The sequence below is a fragment of the Chaetodon auriga genome, chromosome 9, assembly GCF_051107435.1.
Source record: "Chaetodon auriga isolate fChaAug3 chromosome 9, fChaAug3.hap1, whole genome shotgun sequence".
Taxonomy (NCBI): domain Eukaryota; kingdom Metazoa; phylum Chordata; class Actinopteri; order Chaetodontiformes; family Chaetodontidae; genus Chaetodon; species Chaetodon auriga.
In genome coordinates, this window is record NC_135082.1 from 4,270,263 (window position 1) to 4,289,962 (window position 19,700).

At 42.8% G+C, this 19,700-nt stretch overlaps 3 protein-coding genes across 5 annotated transcripts; 1 reads left to right on the forward strand and 2 right to left on the reverse strand.

The window, feature by feature from the left end:
* Window positions 1-869: 869 nt before the first annotated feature.
* Window positions 870-5,701, reverse strand: LOC143325415 (short coiled-coil protein B). The gene is made up of 4 exons (XM_076738430.1): window positions 5,468-5,701; window positions 4,724-4,792; window positions 4,514-4,594; window positions 870-3,277 (listed from the first exon to the last, which is right to left on the reverse strand). The coding sequence occupies exons 2-4, from the start codon at window positions 4,737-4,739 to the stop codon at window positions 3,135-3,137; spliced, it is 240 nt and encodes a 79-aa protein (XP_076594545.1). The 5' UTR covers window positions 4,740-4,792; window positions 5,468-5,701; the 3' UTR covers window positions 870-3,134.
* Window positions 5,702-5,967: 266 nt separating this feature from the next.
* Window positions 5,968-9,011, reverse strand: mgst2 (microsomal glutathione S-transferase 2). Its single transcript, XM_076738429.1, has 4 exons — window positions 8,726-9,011; window positions 7,577-7,676; window positions 6,639-6,791; window positions 5,968-6,549 (listed from the first exon to the last, which is right to left on the reverse strand). The coding sequence occupies exons 1-4, from the start codon at window positions 8,784-8,786 to the stop codon at window positions 6,441-6,443; spliced, it is 423 nt and encodes a 140-aa protein (XP_076594544.1). The 5' UTR covers window positions 8,787-9,011; the 3' UTR covers window positions 5,968-6,440.
* A 3,295-nt stretch (window positions 9,012-12,306) lies between these two features.
* setd7 (SET domain containing 7, histone lysine methyltransferase) lies at window positions 12,307-19,056 on the forward strand. 3 transcript variants are annotated; one of them, XM_076738427.1, is made up of 9 exons: window positions 12,307-12,425; window positions 12,744-12,904; window positions 13,872-14,001; window positions 15,261-15,462; window positions 15,752-15,941; window positions 16,952-17,033; window positions 17,133-17,250; window positions 17,525-17,682; window positions 18,043-19,056. In XM_076738427.1, the coding sequence occupies exons 2-9, from the start codon at window positions 12,865-12,867 to the stop codon at window positions 18,233-18,235; spliced, it is 1,113 nt and encodes a 370-aa protein (XP_076594542.1). In that variant the 5' UTR covers window positions 12,307-12,425; window positions 12,744-12,864; the 3' UTR covers window positions 18,236-19,056. The 3 variants fall into 3 exon arrangements, 2 of the variants coding, with proteins under 2 accessions (XP_076594542.1, XP_076594543.1); XM_076738428.1 differs by lacking the exon at window positions 12,307-12,425 and adding an exon at window positions 12,449-12,649; XR_013077534.1 differs by lacking the exon at window positions 12,307-12,425 and having other exon boundaries at window positions 12,440-12,904; window positions 15,730-15,941.
* Window positions 19,057-19,700: the final 644 nt, after the last annotated feature.

Consider the following 19,700-nt stretch of genomic DNA (forward strand, 5'->3'; position numbering starts at 1 on the left):
CTTCCGTAGGGACAGTGAGCATGGAGCTGACAGCCTCAGACAGGGTGGGGAAGTCATCCAGTACTGAGGGACGGACAGACACAGTGTTGGTTTTGTGGAATTTGTCACTAATAAGAAAACTCTGGAAAAACTCCAGACCTGTCCTTAAAGATGGTGCTATTTTAAAACTGCATCCTCATGTTCAACATTTAGTCCCGTGTGTCACATCAGTGTCACATTACTTAAAGAACAATAACCCATTGTCAAACACAATGTCAGATATTTACAGAATCTTCCAATAGGGGCTTTAATTTCAGGGCCCACGGCTAATCTCTGCAGGACAATGAGAAACAAGGCCAAAGACCTGATTCTGCTACAGACGCCACAGGAGAAACCAGAGTCTGGGCTGATCCAAACAGGATTATATACTGCTTCAATGCTGAAAGGCTCAAACTGAAGGATGTCTGACTCTGGTCTCTGCTCTTTGTCCTTAAAAACACTGACAGAAAAACAATGACATACACCACTGGTGTGCCTACAGCCTACACCGCTTCCCAACATCTTAACACCTGGAGGATCTTGAGGGTCTTAAATCTACCACAGAAACCTACAGATGGATCACAAATGAAAGGACAGTTCAACATTAAGCGTGTTATGAAGGCATCGTTATGCCACGAGCTGTGCACTGTAGGGATGCACACCCATTCTAACTAGTCAACTCAGATTTTCCTTTCACATGTCACCCGTCTGTAGTTGCAGTGTATACCAGCAGTGAAAATGCAGCGGGCCAAGCAGTGGGTCACTGGTCCTTGCGAGCACCCTTAGTGACTCTGTGAGCGTGTGAAACATAAAACAGATGATTAGCTCCAGACACAACACTGACAAGCATCTCATCAAAAAGGATCATCCCTTTATTAAATCATTTCAAATTAGCAACAAAAAACAATATATAAACAGTGCTGAAATGCAACAGGGTTAAAGACATTTCAAGACTTCACAGGTGATGGTTATTTCACATTTATGCATATAATACAGTATGTATATTTGTTACGGCCACTTCAACTGTAAGCACATGCACAAGACTTTCAGTTTGAAGACAAATTTCCACATGGTCTTGGCTAGAAACTGCAACAGTGACAGTCACTGTTAAACTAGTCATTCACTCTTTGTAGGAAGCAGCAACAAAATGGCAACAAAAAAGTGACATTGTACTGAAATGACAGAGAACAAATTTAAAATGGGCTTTCAGAGCCCCCTCTCTTTAGAGAGGTGACAAGCAGTAACAATAAAACCATGTTCTAACAGATCCACTGTAGCTATGGCAGAGGCAGCAATACTGACTAATAAATAACAAAAGGACAAAGGGATTCTGAAACAGCCACATTCTCCTGCACTGCGCTCCTCTTCTGATACCGTGTCACCAGCTGCCTGCTGGGACCCTGACCAACCAACAGGAGTCTCTATTGCAGTGAGAGGCATGATCCCTCACCAGCTCCCCACCAGCAAACACTGAAAACCGTGTTTCATCGGGCTGGAGCCGCAAAGCCCCGACAAGAAAAGGGAAGTCTAATGTAAACGTTTGAACTCTATAAAAATCTGAACAGGGCTGTGGGGTTGGAGGTTTTTTTTTTTTTGTTCTGGGTGGTGGAGAAGAGGCAGTAACATCACCAGTTCCAAACATCTCTGTGAGCCAGTGAACATGTGACACCATGGCTTAAGAAGAGACTCAGCGTGATCTGCACCACGACAAGCAAAACACATTTTCCAGGATAATGAATATCTGCAGTAGACAGATTACAAGCGATGTCACTATGAGACATGGGGGATAGAAAACTGACAAATGACAGAGAGCTGCTGATGATGAGTACGCTGACTTGTTGTTTGAGTTGACTTTGCACCATGAACTGCACAGAGTGCAAAAGTAATACATGGAAAATGTTAAATATCCTTAGAAGGAAACTGCAGGCTCTCAGTGCACAGCTAGCTATTAGCGTGTAGCGATCAGGTCAGAGCCCTGGATGTTGTTTTGCACAGGAGCTGGTGAGAAAGACAGCGGTTTATGCTGTGAAAGAACTACTACAAAAGTTTGTCAGGCTCTATGATCAATGCTAACATTACTACAATAATATCCACATCTCTATTTTAAAGCTAACGTTACTCGGATAAGTAGGACAATGTGCTTTGAATCCATGCTGCCTGCTGCTGGTTGAGGACACAGGCACAGTTCATGTCTCAGTACATACAGAGCTGACTGTGTGTCGTCTGGGTTAGTTATTACTGACACTAGCTGCCTTATGTCGCTGGAATACTGTGTCCTGTTAGCAAGCCAGAGCTGACAGACGTCTATAGTGTGCCACATGGTACAAAGAGCTTCAGTAGAGATGTACCCCGAAGCATTCATTTTGATGGTTTATAACAAACTGTTTTATTTCTGAACCTCAATGTCCACATGTGAGTTTTCTACCCCCCTGCTGCGTGCGCATCCCCAATTTAATTTTGATCCGTTCTTAAGAAAAATTCTTATTATTGCCGTGAAGGTTTATGTATATTTAGTCAGTTCTGGCTAATGAGGCAATTCTATCTACTTTTCCATGCTGACCTGCTGTTAACTCACTACTCTGCTGTGTATTTGGAACTGGTAGGAGATTTGGGGATCAAATCATACCAACTCTAAACATGACAATCGTGTCATAGATGTGCGTCTGTTTAGGGTTGGGTCTGCTGCTGCTCAGTACTCACGGTCCTGGGACTTAAGATGGGTGCATTGAGAGATTAAGTCTGACTGAAGTCTAAAACATGCTTCTGAAAAGATGCTTTTCAAACAGATGGAATCAGAGGTTTCAGGGTTACCGCAGCTCAAAAACCTGTGGTGCATGTCTGCTGATGGGTCTTTGTATTCAGACTTTCCAAGGCTGAAATCATTTTTCTTTCTCTTCCCTGTTCTGGTGTGATAAATGCAACACTGCTGCCTGGTGCACATACTGAGATAATGACAAACACCCATATCTGCAGACTCAGAAACATGTTTTAGGCTTTGATACTAAGAGTCCATGATGTTGCTGATCAGAGTCCAGTCATCCAGGTTTGGGTTCAGGTTTTGGGTTCAGGTTATGGAATGTGTGGGGGTTCTACATCAAGGCTCTCCAGGGTTCTCCTTACTTTCGTTTGCTCTTGGTGTCAGTGGTCTGGAAGACACTGGAGGCCGACATGAGGTTCTCTATGTACTGACCCAGAACTTGGTTCTCCGACTTCAGCTTCAGGTTCTCCTCTTTGACAGCATCCACTCTGGCAGACAGGTCTGAACACACAAACACAGTCATCAGCATGTGCACTACAAAGACAAAAAGCCAACGAAAATCAGAAAAGAAAGAAACAAGAAACACCAGATCTTTGACTTAAAGCCGATGGATCCGCTTTATATCGCCATCTAGTTTACACAGGCCCACACCTGACCTGCAACCTTGTTCTGTTGTCTGTTGTGGAAGTTTGTGCAAGACACAAAGAAACAAAGGCTTTTTCTTCACCTTGACTACGGCTGGGCCAGCGGTGTGATATTAGAACCAAAGCCTTATGAAATATGTTGCTCGACAACCTTTTTTGTCCAGGCCAGCGATGAGACGGCACTGACTGTGTCACTGACTGTGACTACATCAACATGCAATATTGTCGATGAAAAAAGATGAGACTAAAATGTTGTTTCATGAGTGAAAACTTTGCCAAAAGAATCTCTGTTTTCTTTGACAAAAAAAGACAATGCAGCGGTTCTGTTTCCTGTGCTGTGTATGCTCTATCAGGACTACACTGCAGCAGACAAGCAGCACAGGCAGGACTCAGAGGCACTTACATCAACTACAGTGCCTTGCTTTATCACAAGGGATGCAATGTGGCCATAAAACAGCTGGTAAGAATACAACAAACCTGAGGAGACACATTGACGTTCAACACACAGAAACTGAGCTGGGCTCATGAAATACACACTGGTGGTGTCGTACACTGTGCTGCAGATCATCCATCCTGAATGATAAGATAGAATTTTACGTGAAAGAAGTTTCACTAAAATGACATTGTATTGGTTTGGGGTATACTAGACGGACTGATGACTAAAAAAGACTAAAATGTCAACAGGTTTCATCGACTGAAACTAGAGGTGAGAGTTGTTGTTTGCATTGTCAAGCTATCTATACTGGTTGTGGTGCTAATACCAAATGATAAGAGTGAGCTGCAGCTGGCTGAGGAGTAGAGATGGATCGTCTTCACACCAAGTCATATCTAGCTCTAGTGTGAAAATCACACAAGATAACACCAGTGATGGGGGAGATTGGTGTGTGTCACAATTTGTCACACTGCAGTCACAACAATCTGGATGTGATGTCTGATGATGTGTCGCATTCCAAACAATCATATCTTTGATTTGAAATTCCAGCCTGAGCATGCTGCACTGACTCGGATCACCTGACTGCTTGCGCTTGGTGGATGGACAGTTTGTCTGATGTGTGTGTGTGTGTGTGTGTGTGTGTGTGTGTGTTTGTTGTACCTTCTAAAGTATGTTGAAGCTCCAGCACCTGGTTGATGAGCCTCGTCTTCTCTTCCAGCTCAGCCTGGTTCTCCATGTCACCTGCAGACAAGTAAAGGAACAGTCAGACACGATGCGCTGCCTGACTGGTATGTGAAGGAGGGAAGTCTAGTGTGTGTGTGTGTGTGTGTGTGTGTGTGTGTGTGTGTGTGTGTGTGGGTGTTGTCTCACCATCGTCTGAGCTCATGGTGAAGTACTCGTCTTCCTTTTTGGAATGCAGGGCTGCGATTCTCAGGGACACTACAAGATTTTGGAAAGATATACCATTTCATCAAATTTTAGAGCTTTCTGACGAACCAGGAGACACTATGGTAATTACATAGCTCACCAAACGGTAGGGCAAGTGTCCGCACCAAAACTCCATGTATGTATAATGGATGTATAGATAGACTTTCACAAATGTCATTTAGTGGTAGGCCGAATTTGACTTATGAACACAATGATTGACAAAAGTCCAAATATCATATATAAGCTAGGCATATTTGCCAAAAGGAAAAACTGTTTCGTCTTTTTGTTCTTTTTCACGGAGTTCCACATTACGATCTCAACATGCAAGAGATGCATCGTGATTGAATGACGTTAGATCGCACACTACGGGATTAAGGAAAAAAACCACAACTGTATGACTGACCTGATGTAAAGCTAATGAGAGCGGAGCCCCCACAGCCGACATACAGAGAGGTATCTGCGTTGTCTTTTACTTGCTGAAAGTATTATAAACCACTGTTAGCTTGTTAGCTACCTTCATTGAAGCGGGTGCCAGAAAGGCCAGCTGACGGAAACAAACACCCTGAAGCCAGGCCTGCTGGTGTTAGCATGCTAACAGATAGCTAGCATGCTAACACCCACTGCTGTTCAGCTTCAACTTCCACACAGTACAGCGAATAAGTAGCAGTGTGAACTCAGGACACATACCTTACGGCGTGAAAAACAGTGACTGCCGCGCTGAAATGCAGAATTCCCAAAAGGAAACTTGTGTAAATTTCCAAAGCTTGCGTTTGGTACCAGCTGGGTTCAGTGTGTCCAGCTCGCTACCATCAGGCTAATACCGCATACGGCCGCCAGGGGTCTCAGGACGCCGGGAGAGAGCAAGAGCAACATCCCTGCGCGGAAACCATTCACACGAGAGAGGCCTCTTTTTCTGTCTAGTCGATCTAAAGCATCCAAAGAGGTAAAGTAGAGGCACAGAAGCAAGTCTGATCTATGGCATTTCATGTAAATGTACATTGCTGCGTACAAAACATTCTGATAGAGAGGTGAAGGTAGGAAGGAAGGGTGGAATATGCATGGAATATTTTGTAGACATGCATATTTGTATACTGTATTTGCATAATATATGAGCATCCATAAGTCTGTAAGTGTACTATGCACATGATATAGTGTGTATCTATTCATGTGTGTACTGTATGTATGCATGTACAGTTTATTTGTATATTGAGAATGAAAATGAAAAATCTGAAAATCAGTCTCACTTTTAAGACAGACATGTGTCTTCAAAATGAATGATGGCTGGACAAAATGAATACACAGATAAATAAAAACACATCATTTACTATGTGTGGTTTTCTAAAATGGGAGGCCTGTGATGAAATGTAAGGAGTCGCTGTGCAGCAGAGTAGAGCATGGTATATGTATTGTTATATGAATTACATGGCAAGCTTGGGTTTACATTTACTGCGAGAAATGAGACACCATGTTCCATAAAGTCTGTCAGACTTCAAGATATTTGCAAGGCTCCAAACACAATATGTTTTAGGAGAACATGATCCTGTGGATTAGAAATCATTAACACGTGTATACGATGAACAGTCCTATTACTGAAGAACCCTCATTTCATAGGCCAACTATGTAATTGCTTGTTCTGCATGATTAGGCGTAAGTGAAATCTTCAGAGGTGGATGTGAAAGTACTTGAGCAGGATTCCACGCAGTAGTCCAATCATAGTCAGCAGAGTCATAGTGGCAAAGACACCCAAAGTCAGGTAAAAGCCAAGTAACCTGCAAACCACAGAGCACTCACATTACAAAAAAAAATCACACATTTAGATATTTTGGAAAAACAGCGAGGTGTGGGTCAGATTTGTTACCGTTCCTCGCCAGATTTGATATATCCTTCAAAATAGATCTGTCGGGCGGCCATGTACACCAGTCCTCCTACAGCTGCGGTCGCTTCATTGAAGAACATCCCACCAGTCCACAATGTCACCAGGAACAAAGGGTAACACTCCACACAGTTCTGACTGCAAATACACACCACAGCACACACAGTCAACCTTAATGTCACAACATCTTTGATGAGGTAGAAGAAAGACATGACATGGCATATTAGAATTTTGGAAAGCCAATATTTAGTGCTGACACTCAGTCTCTTCATTCAATACTCAGGGTATTTTCTAAAATTACATTCTTGCCCGGGTTCAAAAGCCTCTGAAACAGCTCTCAGGCTGTCATAGAAGAGCAGTCTTTCCCCTTTCCTAATCACTGTTTTGATGTATTTAGCAAAAAAATAAAGGTCACATTCAGTATATAGCAGGTGGTCATCGTCTCGGTTTATTATAGCATAACATTTGCTTAGATAAATAAGCGCTGAGTGCAATGTACAGCTGAGGCATTTAATTAGTTTAGCAGGTATTTGATTATACTAAAACTATTGGACAAATATATATTTTGATGTGATAACGGTGCTACATGAGTTATTACAGTTAATTCTACAGGAGACTTGAATGTTTGCACAGCATGTCACAAAAATCCATCCAATAGCTGTTAAGTGAATGTCACATCTGCACCATAAACATCAAACTCATTACATGCACCTGCTTCATGCTCTTCTATCTGTGTGCCACTATATTTTGCAGTTGTAAGTGTTGTTAGTGTAAAAGCACGATTGAGAGTTGGTTAGCATGATCATCATGCTGTGTTGAAAATACTGTTGAGAGTGTGACAGGCCGCTGACAGATGTCTTCTGAATGTCATTTCAGCGGCTTTGTAACTGTCTGGTATTTGAAAAGATTCTTAGTTTTCTTACTGTGCACGGAAAATCCTCTGAAACTCTGGGGGCCCGGTGACAGACGGAGGCTGGATATTGTGGGCCAACCTGCACAACCCAACTCGCCGGGCTAACCTGGCTAGAAGGAGACAGTAACAGTAACTGAGTCTCCTCAAAGACTCAGACAAAACATGACAGTGTATCTTAACACAGAGTAATCCATGCAGCACAAGGTTTGCAGCCTGTTACAGGTCTTCCTTCAATGGACACATTTTCAAACTAAACTTTTAAAACTGAAATCTCAATCTCATTGAGCTAAGCAGTGAATCAGGCTGTATGTAATGTAAAAAAAGTTTTACAAAGTGTTGCTACAGTATGATTCAACTTCAAGTTTGACCCCCCAAAAACACCAGCATGGTGACATGGGAGCAGTGGTGTAGTGGTGCCTGAAAGTGGGTATACTATTAATTCATGCCTCTTTTTTTTTAGCGACCCGTCCTGTGTTAACAGGAATAGAACTACTTTTGCACCCCAAAATGTGCCAGTATTATTTGCACATTGTCACTTAACTTCTGCTGCTTGACTTTCGGGAGTAATGATCATGATGAATGTAACATTAGCCACAGAAAGAATGAGCAGCAGCAACAGATCCATGAGCGGGAAATTAGCTATTGTTAGCTGAGCTGTTGAATAGCACCAATGTAATGATAGCATAACCATCGTTAGCTGAGCTGCTGGCCAATAGCACCAACGTAACATCAGATGCAGATTGTTGTTTGAGTTGTTTGCTTTATATTTGCTTGATTTCATTCTTTCTGTCATTAATTTAATTATTAACTTTGTTATCCAGGAGGGCAAGCACCTAGTCCTCAGACGACACTTATTTCCTGAGAATATGACCCGCCCACTTGATGTTCTTATCCAACCAACCAAAGAAGGCAACGACGAGTAGTAGCCAATCAGAGACAGAGAAAGGTGGGTCATGCCTTTGCTATCCTAGGAAAAATAATTGTAGCACGCTACTAGACACAGTGCGCATCAGGGGGGATTTGTACGTGGGTATACACAACTGCCTACTGAAAAATAAGTGGGTATACGCCGTATACCTGCTTATACCCTGCACTACACCACTGCCCGCTACTCTCACAATTTTGCAAGTATATTTAAGTATGTATGCAGGCAACTCACCCATTTGCAGGGCAGACAGAAAAGACACCGTAGCAAGCAAAATCGGGGCGTCGGTTTCCATCGCTCGCCTGAATATTCAGCTATTCAGTCTATCTCAAGTACAGCGAAGCCTTTACGTAACACGCAGGAGGCACTCTCTGAGGGAAAGCAACTCTGGCGCGTTTCTAAACAAGTGCTCTCACGTTGTTTTGAAAGCCCTGCCCTCCCTGCTGCTGAACAGATGAGAGAGGGGAGGGCTCAGATACTAATATCTGCAGCAGCTTAGATCCTCGGGCTGTTCATCAGTACAGCGCAGAGGTCGAAGTGCAGCAAAAACAAACAGCATTCACAACAAGTGTGGAGGTGCAAAACTTGCAGGACATTAACTTCTCTTCTTTATAGGATCATTTCTGTCACAGTTATCACGTCTCTCTTGACTGACTTTCACTCCCACCTTTGTAGCCGCTCACAACAGCTATTCATTTAACTTAGACTTTCCTTCAGACATAGTCAAAGTAGTTTCTTTCAGGCTTGCCACTGCCTAATGTTGCACAGTGGGCAAATGTTTGCTAAAACTGCCATGCCAACTTTATAAGTCAGGGATATGTGGAGGCTGCGTTACTTTGTTCTGATATTTTTCAGTGATCGTTGCAGACCTAAATCTTTAGGGTTTAAGATTCCAAAGATACCAGATTATACAGGCGGAATTTGAAAGGAACAAAAATACACTTAAACTGGGGGGATAATATCAGATGTCATTAAATAAGACATCAAGGAAGACAAAGTGTCAACTCTGTGGATGCAGCCTCTTTTCCATCCAGGTGGGACACAGCTGGTTCCTGTACTGTCAGATCACAGGCCCTTATGATTTCTTAGAATAGACAATGTCTTAACTCATCAAACTATTGTTGAATCCATCCATAGAGGTTAGCTCCAATTTTCATGACACAAATAATGACAATATTGTACCTTTTATAGGACAAGTCCGACACAGTAGATAGATAGATAGATAGATAGATAGATAGATAGATAGATACTTTAGTCATCCCCAAGGGAAATGCACACAGTGTATTCCCATACTTGATGATGATGAGCCTGATGGTGTGAGGTACACCAGTATATTATTTATTGGAATATTTATTGAGTGTCACCTTGCACTATTGGATTTGGTACTTTATGGAGAGGTGTGCACACTATTATGTATGTGAATACACATATTCTAAGCGCATATGCTTACTCGTGATATCTGTTTTGTCTCTACAATGTAGGCCATGCTATTTCCATGTCACATTAGACAGATTGTATCATGTGACTGTATGATGCTCATGTCTGATGACATTGTCACTTGGAACATGATGAATGTTGATAGTGTGCATGTTGATAGTGCATGCAGTCTGTTGCAGTCGCTCCTGTATGTTTTCTTAGTTTTCCAATCTTTTTTTGCTCTATTCTTTACTATACTGCTTGTATTTTTATGACTGACATCTTGAAGCTGTGCCTTCTCCAAACATGTTGGTCGAGAGAGTTCTGGTCTGTTTCTTCGCTATGGAATTGCTACTTTCACTGGGACACAGCACCGATGCGCAAGCAACTTCATGGCCACATTGTTTACTCCAGTGATCAGCTGATTGTGCTGAGGCCGGCTGGCCTGTCAGCCAGAACATCAGAGACCCCTGCTGAAATCTGGATGAAAACACAGAGAGGATGCAGGGGAGGACTGGAGGACTGGAGGACTGGAGGTCTGGACGGGAATGAGGACCATCACTGGCTTCAGAATGACCAACAACAGAGGAGTTGAAGGCAGTGTTGACAGGGCCAATGAACTGAATCTGTTTTTTAATAGATTTGACACTGCAGGCCTGGCTCATCCCCCCTCTGACTCCTCTGCTACCTGTCCTGGACAACCACTATCAACCACTCCTAGTGTCCTGCCCCCCTAGTGTCCTGGATTGTGAACTACCTGTCTGGCAGACCACAGTACGTGCGCTTGCAACACTGTGTGTTAGACAGAGTGGTCAGCAACACTGGGGCCCCGCAGGGGACTGTCCTCTCTCCCTTCCTCTTCACCGTCTACACCACGGACTTCAACTATTGCACAGAGACCTGCCATCTTCAGAAGTTTCCTGATGACTCTGCGATAGTTGGATGTATCAGTAAGGATGATGAGGATGAGTACAGGGCTGCTGTGGACAACTTTGTCACATGGTGTTAGCAGAACCATCTGCAACTACACATGGCAAAGACTAAGGAACTGGTAGTGGACCTGAGGAGAACCAAGGCACCGGTGACCCCTGTTTCCATCCAGGGGGTCAGTGTGGACATCGTGGAGGACTACAAGTACCTGGGGGTACACTGACAATAAACTGGACTGGGCAAAGAACACTGACGCTCTCTCCAGGAAGGGCCAGAGTCGTCTCTATTTTCTGAGGCGACTGAGGTCATTCAACATCTGCCGGACTATGCTCAGGATTTTCTATGAGTCTGTGGTGGCTAGTGCTATTCTCTATGCTGTTGTGTGCAGGGGCAGCAGGCTGAAAATGGCGGACGGCAACAGCCTCAGCAAACTGATCTGCAAGGCCAGTGACGTTGTGGGAATGGAGTGTGACTCTCTGCGGTGGTGTCAGAGAGGAGGATGCTGACTAAGTTATGGACTATCTATCTTGGATCTTGGACAACGTCTCACACCCACTTCATGATGTGCTGGTCAGGCACAAGAGTACTTTCAGTGAGAGACTCATCCCACCAAAATGCACGACTGAATGCCACAGGAAATCATTCCTGCCTGTGACCATCAAACTGTACAACTCCTCCCTCTGAATGGCCCTTGGACTTTTTCACTCCCTGTCAGATCATTCATATTTATACTGCAGTTCACTGTTGACTTTATACAGTAATCATATAATAATCAATCAATAACCAACAGTGTAATTACTCTGTGCAATAGTTCAACTTGTGTAATATCCACTATCATACATTTAGTTGGTTTTTACACTGTTATATATCTTATTTTTGTATCACAATGCACATTCTCTACATTCTAATCTATTACAGTATATATGTATAATAACAAGCCTGTATAATATCAGTATACTATTATTCAAAAAACAAAGCACATACCTTTACTGTGTATACTCTCTTCATTATCTATTTTTGCCACTATATATATATATATATGCTGCATATATATTCTAATTGCACTACATGTTAAATCTCTTCTATCTCTTCTATTCTTGTAAGGAGCACCTGTAACGAAAATTTCCCCTCGAGAATCAATAAAGTATTTCTGATTCTGATTCTGATTCTGTTGTTTTTCTCAGGACAAGATGAACTTCTGTAGCATTTCTGTCCATGTTGATCGACTGTGCGGCTGAGATTGAGTGGAAATCTGACACAGGAAGAAAGTTTTTTGGTCTGATGAAGACTCATTGTGCTCTGACTGTCAAAATATTCTTTTTTTAGGATAGCGAAGGAATTACCCGCCCTGCACTGCCTGCGATTGTTTAACCCTAACCAATCATCAGTCCTCATGCCTACACCAAACCAACCAAACCAACGACGGCAACAAGTACTAGCCAATCAGAGGCGGAGGCATTCCTTTTCTATCCTAGGAAAAAATGGACACGACGTCATCTGAATGCAACAAAACGTGGATGTTAGAGCCTCATTCCTCAGCATGGTGGTTGTTTGTTCATCGCTTTTGGATCAGCATCTGTCCTCTCTGGTTAATTTTCACTCGATCACTAATAATTCAGTGAAGGAGGGGTGGGGGGCACTGCTGGGCCCAGGATGCGGAGGGGGACGCCGTGTGTTTTACTTTGACGTAAAGCTGAAGAGTTATGAAATCAAAAAATGTGTGAAAGTAGCAAAAGAGAAAACAGAATAATAACCTGCATCGTGCATCCTTTACCACCCAGAGCACTGCCTTCATAACTGCAAGATCAAATTGTTCGCTTCAGTTATACTTCATTTAACAAAAAATAAATAAACTTCTATTCAAAGTTGTGCCAACTTAAGTGTGATCGTGCATTTGTTGGCTCAGTGAAAACTTCCAGGTGAAGAGTAAACTCGGGCTGGAGAGGCTCGTCACTTGTCATATCATGCCATTCCCATGACGGCCCGTGGGTGACAGGAGAAGCGGCCATCCAGCAGCCTGCTGCAGCATGGACAGCGACGAGGAGAACATGGAGGAGGCCGTGGAAGGTAAGCGACGGCTGCCTTTCAATTTATGTCTCCGGCGAAGACACGACACTGGCTGTGGACGATATTTCTCAGTTGTTTTGAGATTTGGCTGTCAGTGCTCCGTAAATCTCCATGAGTCAGTGTGTCAGCGGGCCCGCTCGGTAACTTTCGAGCGCCTCGGACTTTATTTCAGAAGGGAAGCCGCTTGACAAGCGAGGAAGGGCGGCCTGGATGACACGAGCGTCCCGCCGGCAGCTGGCGGCTGGATGGACGTGAACAGACAGGAAAGGTTTTGCTGTTTCAGTCTGCTAGACGTGGGCTCGCCCATGGGATACAAAAGATAGGTGCGGTGTTCTGATACTTAGTGTTTTTTGGTTTTTTGGTTTTTTTAAGATTTGCACTGCTGAGTATGTCACTAAGTTAATAAAAGTGTGCTGCGTTCCACACACTCTGCTCTGTCTTTGTTCAGGTAAACGGAGCCCAGAGCTGAAACACTGGAGTTTGCTTTGCTTTGAAACGCTGGCATCTCGTTGTAAATGGAGCATAGCTGTGAGCCATCAGTGTAAACCTGGACAATCAAATCTCTTCTCCAAAAGTCAACATCTGACCATCACAGCCCTCCTGAGACACTCATGGCCACCAGGGGCCCTCAAAATACAGGAACTCAGAAAAAGACTGAGGGTGAATGGACAGATTTGACAAAACCATTGCTGCTCTCGGGGGTTATATGGTTACATGACTAACGAGCAGGGTTTTAAACACTTTCTAAGAATGCTGAGATGAGAGGAGCTTGACAGTGTTTGGAAACGGCACCTCAAGAGTTCTGAAAAATGAAAATCATTTGAGTGAAGCTGCACTGATCACTGTTCTTCTATTGTAGAGGACAACATGAGCGTATGGACCCAAAGCTGTGTGGAGCCAAGAATGCAGTCAGTCCAATGAAATCACCAGACTCAACATGTGTGTGTGTGTGTGTGTGTGTGTTCAGGTCCATTGGATGACGATGGTCAGCCCCATGGGTTCTGCACAATAACCTACTCATCCAGCGATCGTTTTGAAGGACACTTCACTCATGGAGAGAAGAACGGCAAGGGCAAGTTCTTCTTCTTTGATGGAAGGTACAGTGAAGATATGGCAGAAAAAATCTACGCAGATATTTACCACAAGCACTCGATTTCCTCCACTGTTTAACAGAGCAGTACTTTGTTAACAAACTAACAGTAGGTTCTACATTGAGAAAGCATGTTTAGATGCTCAGCTTTAAAGCATGTTCTGTAGAATTATGACGCCGTGTGAGGGCCACTGTCAGGCAATATTTGAGAAAAATGTGAAATTATCGCAAATATTTGATTTTAAAGTTAACATAAGTTGCAAAAAATTGAGGAATAAAGTTTGTGTAAAACAAAAGAAGTGGAAATTTAAATCCTAACTCAGAGTGAATTTCCATTGGGAATGAATAAAGTATCTATCTATCTATCTATCTATCTATCTATCTATCTATCTATCTATCTATCTATCTATCTCCCTCCATCACATCACATCACATGAGTTTATAGCTTTTACCACTGACCTCTATAGATTTAAGGATATTAAGATGAAAGTAAACCACTTACATGTATGCCAATGTCCTTAAATGTTCAGAGCTGGACATGTTTGAAACAGTGGCTGGAGCACAGTGGACACTTGGTTCAGTCCAGACTGAACCAAAGAGTGCAGAGATCAAAACACAGGTTGATGGGATTGGAAAAAGATAAAGCGCAGTGGATGAAATGATACGATAGGCAGCCACACTCATTGCACTGCATCGAGTCGACGTTAATGCTCTGCTGGTGTCGTGCTTATAGCCCATTTAGGCACTTAGCCCTGTTAGTGTGCTTCCCAAAGAAAAGCTCTGGGAGGTTCAACGTTGCATTTAAGTGCAGTGAGCAATGATGAAATAAGTACCCATGTAGTCATACTGCCAAACAAGGAGGGAACCAGAGGTGACATACAGACACAGACCCCAGTTGTGTACTGATCAAAGGACAGTGACGCTTCTGTCCAATACCAGAACAGCTGTAACTGTACAGTGGACTGCCAGGAAGAGCTTAAACATGCAAGTTTAATCCAACCTACCCATCGAATCATAGCATAGAGTATTTGTACTCAAAGCAGCCTTTTTCTCATAATGTTCCTCTGCTAATCTGAAAATATCAGTTTCATCCTAGAAATATTTTGACTTTTTTTCCCCAAAATACTGCATATTTCATCCCAAAATATTCCCCTTTTGCTCTCATAATATGACCTTGTAATCCAGGATCTCACTCCTTTTCCCTCATGACTCTATTTACTTCTCAATTTTATTTACATTTTTCTCAAACTGTCAACAATTCCTCAGCACCCTGGAGGGTTTCTATGTAGACGACGCTCTGCAGGGCCAGGGGACGTACACGTATGAAGATGGCGGTGTCCTCCATGGGACGTATGTAGATGGCGAACTCAATGGGCCCGCTCAGGAGTTCGACGGAGAGGGTTGCCTGGTGTTCAAGGGCCAGTACAAAGACAACAACCGCTTTGGGGAATGCTGGATCTACTACCCTGTGAGTCAGCTCAGTGCTCGCTACAGCTCACTGCCTGTGCATACATGTATGGAGAATTGACTGGGTTACATGAGTTCAAGCCCTTCTGAGGCCATATTTTAAGTATTTTTCTCACCAGTAGAAGTTCTACATGGCACAGAATGCTCTTGAAGGCTTTGTTTAAGATAGAAGCAGTTATGATGCAGTGCCTGAGGTCTGCACACACTGAACACATAAGACATGATATAAATGAATGGTGTTTGTTAACTGTGTGTATTGTGCATGTTGGTGTGTACTGTGGTGCGTCTAGGATGGAGGCTGTGTGTTTGGGGAGGTGAATGAGGACGGGGAGATGACCGGTGACTCTGTAGCGTACATCTATCCTGACAGACAGATGGCTCTCTGTGGGAGCTTCGTGGACGGGGAGCTGATCGAGGCCCGCCTCGCTACCGTGATCTCCAGCGAGAGTGGAAGACCTCGCTTTGACATCGCACCCAACAGTAAGCACGGCTGTCGAGTCCGTATTTGTTAAAAAAGCCAGTAAATGCGAAACAGCAGTGAATGGTCTCATACAAGAATAGTTTGCGCTGTATAAACAGTCCACAGTAGCAAATCATTTCAGTTCTCATATCAGGTTCATCATCATGCTACCTAGTGAAGAATCTTGGCGTCCTTCTGCAGTGAGCTGCTGAACTGCAGCTTATTTTGTCTGGAGGCTGCAGCATTTTAACAAGACTGCTGTGAAGCAAAGACTTGTGTTTGGTTTAATAGTGTCACGCTGAGACTGGCACAGGCTCTCATACTTACACTGAAATAATGTTTTTCCTAGCTAGTTCACAGACTTAATTTTGTAATTGTGTAAAATTTGTGAAATTTTGTGGCTGTAACACAAAAAGGTGTTAAAAATCTAACTTCTTAATCACTGAGTAGCAGCAAATTAAACAAAGAGTTATCACTGTGGATATTCAAATAATTGCTGTGATGACTCAGTGTACTTCCAGATATTTACTATATTGGTCATGTGCGTTCAGGTACACCATAATACAGACAGTGAATATACAAAATGTAGCATGAATTGATAATCAACATATACCATGATTTCACATTGGATTTTCAATATGTAGCACAGGATGTCTCAATAAATACACAAAATGATCAACAGCATGTCTGCTGGCCTGGTGTTCAGGTGCTCCTGTGTACTGTATGTATCACACTCAGTCAACAGTGCTGACAAGGACTTTTGTATATTGCTTATCCTGTTAAACCTGTACTTCAGCCTGTGTCACATTTAGCTAATTCATCATATGTATTGTGGGCATCATAGTTTACTGTATTTAGGACATTTATGGTGACATCGTGGTGTGAATCTTGCAGTAATGACATGTGATGTGCTGGAAACTGGACAAGTCATGCTGCACTCAGGGTATCCTCTGCAGCTCTACTTGTATTTGATGCACAGAAGCATGTGTGTAAACAACTGGACATGAACGTGACATGCTCTGTCTTTAAGGTCCCGTGTACTCATACGACAAGTCCACGTCCACCTGTATGGCCACCCACACTCTGCTTCCTGACCCCTATGAGAGCCAAAAGTAAGTCACCCTTGTCCTGTGCGTGCTGCGAGCCTGAGAAATGACATCTGAATTCAGCATCACAGTTACAATGGACGTCATGTTGTTTGCGTGTGTCAGGGTGTTTGTGGCGGACTCTATGATCAAAGGAGCAGGACAGGGCCTGTTTGCCAAGACCGACTCCGAGACTGACACTGTGATGGCTTTTTACAATGGAGTACGCATCACGCACTCTGAGGTATGACCTGCAGAGCACGTCCACTGGAACACCTGAACGCCACATGTTGAACATAGGTGCAAATAAGCTAGTTAAGCGGTAAGCAGACAAGTTGAAAAAGTTAAAAGCAATGGATAAACAGTTCAAAGGGCTCAAAGTAATAGTTGTTAAAATTGATGGCTAAAAGTAATCAATACACTGTTGAAACGGATAACTTAAAGTTTACATGTGGAACTACAAGTCCTGCTACATCCTTCAACCATTTGTCTTTTTCTCATGACTGCATGTCACTCAGGTGGACAGCAGAGACTGGGCACTGAATGGCAACACAATCTCATTGGACGAGGATACTGTGATTGACGTCCCTCAGCCGTTTGACCAGATGGAGAGATACTGTGCATCTCTGGGTCACAAGGCGAACCACTCCTTCACCCCCAACTGCAAATATGACCCGTGAGTGCAAACTTTCATGTGCATCACACAGTCTTCCTCAGCACATGTCAGCATGGAATTGTTCAAATTCCCTTTTTTTTCGGAGCATCTGCAGGTCCATGTTGGCTTAACCTACATTAACTACAACCAAAAAAATAGATTTAAGTGATATTTACATCTCTCTAAACTTAAGCAAACCCAACCAACTTAAACCTACAGCAACGACTCAGATGATGGAAGATGGAACTCATCTCAGATGAGTCAGATGAAAGAAAATGGGTGAATTACTGCTAGCATCATAACATGACTCATAAGGACTGTGAAGATGATTATGGTTGTGTTTCCTGTCTGAATTTGACTGTTTGTTTTTTGGTTGTGCAGGTTTGTCCACCCTCGTTTTGGGCCTATCAAGTGCATCCGAACCTTGAGGCCTGTGCAGAAAGATGAGGAGCTGATGGTTGCTTATGGCTACGATCACAAGGGAACGGGGGAAAACGGCCCTGAGGCCCCTGATTGGTACAAGCAGGAGCTAAAAGAGTTCCAGCAGAGACAAGCAGCTCCCACTAGCCAATAAGAATACAGATGAATTCATCTGGACTATAGAACAGTCCCCCTCTACCCGTGCTACCACCTTCCAAGATTCCTGCAGCATCATGGCACCTGATATCCCTTGCAGCTGCAAACCACACCGTAGATATTTGAGAGGTTACTGTGCTTGGTATGGTATTCAAATGGATACTGCTTGATCAATTCAGTATGAATGAAGGCCTTGGAGAGCCGAGGCCGAAGCAACAAAGGAACTATGCAAGAAACCAAATGATATTAGAGGAGACCTGTCTCTGGCCGGAGGTGCTGTTTTGCTTGATTACACCACTGTCCTCTTCATCACATATTACTCATATGGAAATCAAGATTTACATGCTTATGGTGCTTATCAATTTAGGATATGATAAAAAAAAAAAATTCTACCACTTTTCCCAGTTTTTCACTTCACTGTATGTCACTTATTTTACACAGCGTTTAACAGCAGGGCTTTCTTCCAGGTGATGAGTTTAACAGCACTGTTCTACTGTGTTTTACTGTGGAGCTCACAGACACATCATTGGAACTAATTCAGCTGGCTGGCTCCATACATTTAAGTGTAACTTTATAGGCCTACTCATTTAGCATACAGTATATACAGTATATATAACTGACTAATTTATTTATAACATATGAAACCTGTATTTCCTGAGCTTTGCAGAGGTGATTTGTAATGTAAGCAGTCTGTCTCTGAAAATAATGGATGGTCTACCATGACAGGAAAGACCCACATACAGTGAGGTGGTTTGAATTTTCTAACCTCATTATCTGTGTTCGTACCCTACAAAATAAAGTCCAACATAAAGAAAGTCACTCCACATGCCTCACTGATTTTATGAGTTCAGGTGTGTTTTTGCCATAGCTGCTATCTCAAATAACTATCTAATAAAGATAGTGTAGTGTTGAGTGGTGAGATTGAAAAATTAAAGTTTCACCTGCATGAATTAGACTCAAGGTCCTGGAAATTGTAGCTGTACAAGTACTTGTATAAGTATTTTCTAAGATGTTAGGATCAAAAGTAAGAATATCTGAGACTAGATCTGAAAAAGAAATGCTGTTCCGTGATGTCAGTCCAGATGAAGTGAGATTACTGAGATGCTAAAAGAAAAGCATTTTAACAAATGCAAAATCTGTAGAATTTTGGATTTAGTGGATGCTTTTCAAATACCTGGTGATACAAAGGTGAGCATGCTTGTTGTAGTAGAATTTATTTTTGTATGTATTTTGTCCATAAAGAAATATTAGCTGTTTTCCTGCTTATGTTTGCAGGCAAATATCTAGAATTAAAATCACACCTATGACCTAGGTAGGTAGATTAGTGGCTACTAGAATACATTTTAAATGTAGAGCAACAGGTTCAGATGAAAAACGTATTTAAGTCTGGCTCCCAAATCCCAAATATATGTGGTTAAAAGAAACAACGGTTGTGTGTGTAGTCCGGACACCTGATGACAGGC